Genomic DNA, 9,202 nt, shown 5'->3' with positions numbered 1-9,202 from the left:
GTGTTTGTTTTTTTTTTAAAGCAATGCAAAAAAATTAAATATGACAGGACCCTTTTTGGAGAGAAATATATAGATTTAATATTTTCGCCCATAAATGAGGTCAGCAAAATGAAACTTAGAAGCGGATGTCATTACATTTTAATACATTTTGTCTGTGGAGGAACAAATATGGCTACCGTAAAGCGTCTTCAAAGTTAGAGTTACATCATGATCATTACAAACAATCCCAAAGGCAACGTACTGTGCGTTTCGTAAACAAATAAATTACTGAGAAATTCTTTTAGATGTCAAACAATGATTTGTTGATAAAAATTCATATCACATATTTTTACTTGTCAGTTTTCTTTAGCATGCTATCTTGTTGCAGGATCTGACGGCGAAGATGAAGCAGATTTTGATGTAACCATGGACAACCAAACCAATGTTTCCGAGGATTTCAATCTTGAAGTAGAAAATTCCGATAATAAAGACACAAAGTCTATTCTTACCAATATTCCCAATAATAACGAGGTAAACATCAGGAATAATAACGTTATCTTAAACAAATCAGATACCTCTAATACGTCATCTGCCAACAGTCCCAGTCCGATCAAGGACGAACCAATGTCTGATTCTTGTCTAAGTCCGTGTTCCAGTGCGGAACTCAATGTGAATTCAAATGCGACTGGAAATGAAAATTCCAGCGTGGATATCAATGACACGAACAATAACAAAAACAAGGATACAAACGCAAGCAACAATTCAAGTGTAAGTGGAAAGCGGCGAGGACCAAGAACAACAATAAAAGCGAAGCAACTAGAAACGCTTAAGGCAGCCTTTGCAGCCACCCCGAAACCAACTAGACACATCCGAGAACAACTGGCACAGGAAACAGGACTTAATATGAGAGTCATTCAGGTAAGTTTCTGTTTCATCTAAGCATGGTTCAGAGGGGTATATATATACCCTAACCATCGGCTTCAATATGCTTAAAGTCCTCTACCTGGACTTCGTGGTTTTCAAGTTCGTAGGATACCCGTAGATAGCGGAGAATCTTAATCAGCTAATAATGTATGTTGATTGATCACTTGAATGTGGATGGTTGGATACGAAACCAACCCTTTGGCTTGTGAACATGGATGAATCATTTGCAGTTTCCTATTTGCTTCACTGCCATCTAAGGGGACGTCCATGAATTACGTACGTATGGAGCGGGTGGGAAGGTGTTTGACAAAGGCGTACGCCTTATCAGTTATGTACGTTCTGCTCTGTAAGTACTTTACGTTTACTTTAGACAAGCGTTGGTGACGATTTGGGGTAAAATTTAAGCTACGTTTTATAGATGATAATACTTCCTCACTTTTGTTTTCAAAGAATAAATATGAGTTTGGTTACATAGCATTACAACTTAAAACTACTTATATTTAATGACTGTATTAAACTTCATCTTTCAAAGTTCGATTATTTGCAGTTGGACCTACTGATAAGCGAGTATATACGGTAAATTGTGTGTGTTGCCTAAGGTGTTGTGAGAGGTTTCCTTAGTGGCGATTTAATTAAATCCGCATGTTTGTCGATATATTGTGACGGGTCATGTACGTCAGTCAGTCTCGTATGTCAGTCCGTGTGTCCATCCGACCGTCAGTTAGTTAGTTCGCCGTGTAATCTACACTTCACCTACATAGAATGAGAGAGGGCGTATATTTTTGGTATGATGTTCCGCTTGGATGAGTGGACGATTATGGTTTTAAATCCTGAAAGTAACTGCGGGGATGGGCTTCGAGGAATTTTTCAAAGAAATTCTTTCCCCTCATCGAGATGGTTAATTGAAATTCCTTCACGTGACTCAGCGTCATCCACTTTTTCCTTTATTTTCCAACGTCAGAAGAGAAAACAAAATAGCTATTCCTAAACAAAACGCCTCAATTTAATTCAAGAAATGTTTACATTTTTATTTATCTCAACCACCATGCATGCCAAAACCATCAGAACGCATGGAGATGAGACATCGAGATCTTTTAAATTTTGTTTTCATTTATTCTTTAAAAAACTATATTGAAAACATGCATCACTCGATTCATATTGCCTTATGATGCCTTGTTCAACCCCACCCCCAACTACCTCGCGCGAACACGTGATCCTATAATTTGTGTAAGGCATATGACAAATTTGGATCAAATGAAACAGTTAAATATTTTTACCAGCCAAGAAAATAGTGTCGTGCTTATAAAAGCGAAAAGACGAAATGGTTATGAAAAGCCAACTTTCTAGTTCATCAGTTTCATTTCTTGACATGTAATAACTTTTTCTCCCTAATGCGACAAAATTATATGCAAGGAAGACCAAGACATTTTCATAGAATCGCGAAAGGTCTTAACCACTTATCTGTATGAACGAGACATACTTGCTTACAGACAAATCAGTTTCATTAAATGATTTTCTTTGAAACAAAACAAGAAACGTGCATCAAATTTAGTATTCTTGAACACACGTGAACGTAACGCACTATCTGACTGGTTAAAGGTCAAACTGGCTTCAGTAAAAATTCACTGCAAACTGTCGGAAATATTGACACCTGTGACGTCATTATCCTCCTTGTGAGATAGTGCAGCGAAGGTGTACGCATTATGCTATATTTTGAGATAGTATCACACACAATCACCTTACTGTATGAAGACCTATGAACTCGAATTCTGGGTACCCGGTATGAGATGCGGCGAGGATGCCACAGATTCAGACATCTTGATGTATTTGGCCACATTGAATGTGACCCCTTTAAAACTTATTTTGTTTTCCTGTATGCAGTTATCATTCAAGGAAAGTTTAATGACTGAACTAGTCACTCACCAGCTGGCAGAAAGATCTTCGTTTGGAAGGACATGAAAAGAGTTTTGATTTCCAAGCAATCCGCGCTACGAGCAGGTTACATCTCTCTGTACGCACGGAACAATTAACAACAGGGAACACAGTTTTGGCTTGAATAGGTATATGTCCCAAAAATATTATTTGATGACTTTGTGTGAACTGAATAATGCTCAATTTAAAGGAAAAATAAATCCAAATACCTTTTTACATCTATTTTTGCCATTCAGAAAGAACATTTGAATAAAGTTATGCCAAAGCAAAGTTAGCATTTCTTGTTCACTTTAACGCCTGCGTTTTGATCCAATGTACACTGATACAATGTTCACTGATCCAGTGTTCATTGATACAATATTCACTGATCCAGTGTTCATTGATACAATGTTCACTGATCCAGTGTTCATTGATACAATATTCACTGACCCAGTGTTCATTGATACACTGCACATCGTCTGAGTTTTAGTCGGTTGGTTGAAAAATATTGTAACGTCATAAATTATTATATTTACACGCAGACAAGAAATAAAATCAAAACAACCTAACTCTTTCATCTGAATTTTGTGAGATAGTCTCATGTAGAGTAAAGCATAAGAAACAAAATAAGTAGAAAATAAAATATAAAAACATGTATGGAACCGATAAATACGGCTTACTATGACCCGCCACAGAATTTCCCTTGTTATTAGTAGGTTACATCAGACACTTTGAACCTTGGAATCATACAATAACATTCGACCCTCAGCAGGTCATACGAATCTAAATCTCTAAATTCATTGGTTTAAGTTTTACCTGTAGGTCAGTTCCGTAGGTGTTGTGAACCTCGTAATCATACATCTTAATACGCCAATACGTCTTGGTAATTCCAATGCAATTCCACCAGAGGTGATTTCTTTGTCCAAAATTTCATTCTTTATTAACTTTCCGTTTGGCGCTAGTTCTCGGACCCTACGTTATTCCCCTGAGAGATGTAACTTTGTAGACGCGTAACGGCGTTCCACTCAACCAAAAGTATGCCACTATGACCTAATTTTCACGCTTAGCTGAAGCATGGAAGTTGAAGTTGAAGATGTAAATAATTTAGTATAAAAGCCGATAAAATAAACAAGATTTGTTAAAATATTGATTTAATTTATGAATTTTACCATAATACCTTAGTGAAAAATGATAACTATGTTTTCTCTAAATTCAAGGGCCCAGCAAGAGAAATAATTTTGGGAATTATTGATAATAAAAAAGTATAATTAAACTCGGAACTTGTTCAATTTCAGTTCTATTCGGTTTTGGTGGTAATAAATTTAGTCAGGCTAATTCTGGAAGCCATGATGGTATCTAAGCCTTACACACTTGTGAAAAAAGAAAAAAGGGGAAAAAATGTACGAAAGAGGAAGTTTTGCTCCACAATTTTGCAGATATGCAGGTCAAACCATGCTCTTGATAGGCCCAATGTATTTTATTACACAGATGCATGTTCTTCAGTAAGGCAATTATTAAATACCCCACTCGTGATCGGCATAGCCTGTTGTGAAGTTGACTTGAAATCACAAAATGGTGCCGATATAAATGTACAACTCGAAGTTCAATACATATACGTAATTTAGGAGAAAAATAATTTTCATGTTCAAGTGGAACACTGTTTATACTTAATTTAGCATAACAAAAATAGTCTTCATGTAAAAGAAGAATAATTAATAAGATTTTTCCACGTACAAATGAAATTGTTACGCTCGTAACAACAAGTTAGAATACACTAAATTGTCAAGATCAAGTCGATAAGCACCATCGTTTTAAGTCAAACTATTTTAGTGGTTAAAATTTTCTTTGAAGAAAGGGCAAGTAAATATTGAAAACGCTATAGAATTAGACAATTTTCCATGAAACCACTTCATGTTATTTCACCGTGTCGGTAAAACCAAACTCTTCACGTCATTTCACCGTGTCCATCAAGCGAGGCATTTCCAGATTAATTTATGTCACTACTTGCCCACTGCACAATGTATTAACCAGCTTTTGCATCTGGCAGATTGGTGCTGAACTGAAATCTGAAGAGAAATATAAGCATAAACTTGTTGATCGTATTTTTAATGTAATTGTGCAAGTTATTCAAAAATTTTGTAGACAATATAAAACTTAATAGCAATATATATATATATATATATATATATATATATATATATATATATATATATATATATATATATATATATATATATATATATATTAAAATTAAAATGCAATGCAGGTCTTCTTAAAATATGCTATTTAAGAAAAGAGGTTGGCATGGGATAATTGTCTTTATTTCTTTTTTCATAAATGTTTGTCTTTACTTTAGGCAAGTCTTTATTGCCTAAAATCTTCACAAAGAAATATCTTTTTCTTATTTGTGATTGTTGTGATCCTTAATTTTTCTCTTATTCCAAATGTGTGTTTAAACGTTTGCTCTTATGTAATCTACCTTTGTTCATTTCTTTGTAGGTAATACCTGTAATTACCAACAAAGAAAGGCCAAAAATAGATTAAATAAGCCAGCAAATATTTCAAAACACATTTGAAATAATATAAAAACATACAAGAATCAGTTACATTATACGGACTGAAGAATACACTGAATCGAGCTAATAAGAGTAAATAAACAAATAAATATAAACCAACCAAACAAACAAAATAAATAAAAATAAGCAAAGAAACAATCAAAGAAACAAAAATATATAAATATGTATGTGTGAATAGGAATTCAAATCTCAAAGAAATATGGGGGCACTCAAAAGACTGATGGAATTGAAGTGATTCCGGGTCTGACGCGAAATATATCCAACCAGCAATGTATCTAAAATTTGTCTTTTATTAACTATACCAGAGGTTCGTAAAAATGTAATTTGTCAAAGTTTCGCGATATTGTGACAGTCGTTTTATTCATGCAGCGTTTCAAAGTCGCTTGCATGGTGATAAATGATGTCTACTGGATTTATTAACTACAGTACCATCTATTTGGCCAATAGCTCCTACTGGTTCCACAGATTAATCATATATCTGCCAGCGAATAGTTTGACTTTTCCTTTCGGTCCTAACCCAGACCTGTCACTAAAACAACTTATATTTCTAGAAGGTTGGGACCATTTCCTGAGAAGAATTCCGAGATGACGGATTGTCTATATTTTCTTGAATAAGGTGGAGGAACTGTTCCACTTTCGTACACACTGTTGAACAAGGGGACAAAATGGTTTAATTGGTTTGGAACAGTTACTTGTGTAAAAATACAAGGGTCCAAGCATGAAATGCCATTTAGGCATCGACAGACAGTAAACTATGACAGTTGAATAAGATCGCGCAGACGTTAATGGGGTTGATCACCTTCACCCACTCTGACTCCCATCATCGAGAAGTAAATATACAGAAAACAATAAGAATGTTTTTAACAAAAAGGGGTTTTAAAACTAGAGCCCCCCCCCCCCCCCCCCCCGTGAAATTTAATGTATATAGAGCAACGAGACGAAGTCCATCGGAACCAGAAATCTTAACGAGAAGCACACAGTGCTCTATTATATTGAGGTGCCTATTATATCACACACACACGCGCGCGCGCGCGCGCTGAAGTTGGGGTGATGATTTACATAGGAGGCGAGATCAATGAATGTTCTACCTCAGGGGTGTCCAAACCTTTCGCAAAGAGGGCCATATTTGATAAAGTGAAGATGCCCGGGGGCCAATAGTTCCTTCTGATGTTTTTAACCCAAAAAGTTACATGCAAATATACACTGTTTTAGAACAATAAATAAAAGAAACAAAAACAAATAAACAATAAATAAATAAAACAATTTTCATTGTCACAATTATCTTTTTTTTTTCAAATGGCAATGTAACTAAATGTAAGCCACTCAGGCAGACATGAACAACTCTAAAAACACAATTCTGCCTTTCATTCATATCTGGGCCATAAATAATACATTATATGACCGAAGCTGCGGGCCGTATGAAATCTTACCGCGGGCCGTGATTGGCTCGCGCGCCGGACTTTGGACACCTCTGTTCTACCTTGACGATAACTAAAGTGTTACCGTCATAAAACATTAAATCAGTTTTTGTTATATTTGACTATCATTGGCCGGTGTGCAATATAATTATTGTTTCCAACAATTGGTGTTGTCCTTAACTGTCTGAACAATTTATTAGAGCAATGAAGCATTTGTTTCTGTGAGAAAATAAGACGCTTACTATCTTAAACAATGCTAGATTTATACCGGACAATTAAATGACAGCTATTTACAAATGTAAATTCATTCCAGTACTAAAATATTAATGTTCCTTAAAGTTAGAATGACCTTGTGTGACTAAAATTACTTTTATTACACTTCAAAATTATCATTAATTTCATAGTTATTTTGTTTTAATTACACTTCAAAATTATCATTAATTTCATAGTTATTTTGTTTTAGGTCGAACATGGACATGTTACGTGTTTTTTTAAGCATTTAAACCATTTCGAAAAGATTATTAATTGGCAAACATATAAAACAAAATATTGCTATGGATACAGAATTTGTCCTTATATTAAATTCTAAAACAAAATATTGCTATGAATACAGAATACAGAATTTGTCCTTATATTAAATTCTAAAACAAAATATTGCTATGGATACAGAATACAGAATTTGTCCTTATATTAAATTCTAATCTCGCTCTCCTGATATAATTTTACAAAACACGAATATCATTCATGTTTGACCGTTAGGATTTAGTTGCACCTGCGTGTTTTGTTTTATGTTGATTTTAGTTTTGTCCGAACGGCTTCATGCTGTTGAAAGATCATTGACTGGTTACATATTCTGGTTAGGTTACGGTTTTATGGTGTTTACTTTAGTGTAAATTGTACGTTTGCGGCTAATAATATACTTCAATTTTCTGAGTAGAGGGTTTGCATTTCGCCGAGTTGAAGCTGCATTCCCACCCCAAACCAAATGTTAAACAAATACTAGTATGACAAGCGTCTACTTTGCGATTTAGCTAATTTGTCTTACCACCCAATCCACCTAGCTCATCCAGTTCAGCTCGATTAGCTGTTGGGCAAATTACGAATCAGGCAGATGTACACCACGCGTAATGACATCGACCCTAAAAAAATAGTCCCACGAGAGTAGTGTCTATGGACAAACTTTGTAACATGGTTTCTAAGACGATCAAAGCAAAATTACCTTATATCCTAACAGTAAGTGTTATTTTTAACACAATGATGTGAGCAAAGCAACATTGTTCAGCTTCAGAATCTCAGCATGGAACTCCAGTTTTATTATATTTGTCCGTAAACAATTTGGCAATGCACGTCAGGTCTTGTGGGTAAATTCTATGTATAACAACAAGGCAAATTCGTAACATGCCCTATTGTGCGGACTGTAATTTAGTTTTGATTGCATATAGTGATGAACTTATAGTGAATACGAGACGATCGTTTATGACTAGATTTACACGGCTTTGATGATTGAATACGAAACGTGCGTTTGAGACCCGCTTTACACGGTTGAGACTATTATACTTTCTGGTCAAGTTTAATCTCGAATACAGTTCATAAGAGGTACACTGACGAGCACGTGCTCTACACCTTTCTTTGCCCGCTCTCTTTTTAGTAATAGACAGACGATCTACAGTTGCACACGTCGAGTTGATATTTCTGTCTGTTTTTTAGGTCGTGACATGTTTTAAAGGAAAATCGTACTAGAAATCACTCTAACCTAACAACAAGCCATCTACTCCTCTCCCCCCATTCCTCTTCGCCTCTTCCAGACTTATGTACAGTATTGCAAAACATTGTTATAGTTCCTTGGGATGGCCACAAATTCGTGTTATGTCATTATCTTAATTTACAATGTACTTTCAATGGAATGCCTCAATATTGATCAAAATAAAACAGTGACCAGAAACATTATTTCGGTCTGAATATGATTTGGATTTACTGAGGGTTCGGTCATGAAGGTTTCACTATATATAATGACACAACAGGAGAAAAAGGTGCAGAAATAGCAAAGTTTCCTTATGTTTCAACCTGAAAGCAAGACCTTTCACAGGGGACAAATACAGAACATGCACAAAGAGCGACAGGAGTAGGACAATGCAATATTTATAGTTGGAAACAGAGAACCAAGAATGTTGTATAAATTAAAGAAAATTATAACAAGAAAAAACCACATGAAATGAAAGGGGCATATTATCTACTAACAAGATAAACCAGTTTGGATGCAAGCTAGGAGCACTTTAGCGATATACAGATGTATGATCTAGTTGTGAGGCTATTGTTTCATACGAGCGCCATCTGTAACGGTGCGTTGTTTTCGCTTCCTTCTAGCATTAAACCCAGGATATAATTTCAACTACG

The 9,202-nt window shown here is 35.3% G+C and overlaps 1 protein-coding gene across 1 annotated transcript in view; it reads left to right on the top strand.

Annotated features, from left to right (window-relative positions):
• Nucleotides 1-9,202, top strand: part of LOC149775738 (LIM/homeobox protein Lhx1-like) — a 70,603-nt gene that overhangs the window by 28,042 nt on the left and 33,359 nt on the right. The window contains exon 3 of the mRNA XM_089943220.1: nucleotides 368-897. Within this exon, the coding sequence (XP_089799346.1) occupies nucleotides 368-897 (530 nt within the window). The remainder of the gene's footprint in view (nucleotides 1-367; nucleotides 898-9,202) is intronic.

Source organism: Sinohyriopsis cumingii, chromosome 19, assembly GCF_028554795.1.
Source record: "Sinohyriopsis cumingii isolate HCF-2022 chromosome 19, ASM2855479v2, whole genome shotgun sequence".
NCBI lineage: Eukaryota > Metazoa > Mollusca > Bivalvia > Unionida > Unionidae > Sinohyriopsis > Sinohyriopsis cumingii.
The sequence above is the reverse complement of the archived record's forward strand: the minus strand, read 5'-3'. Positions and strand labels throughout refer to the sequence as shown.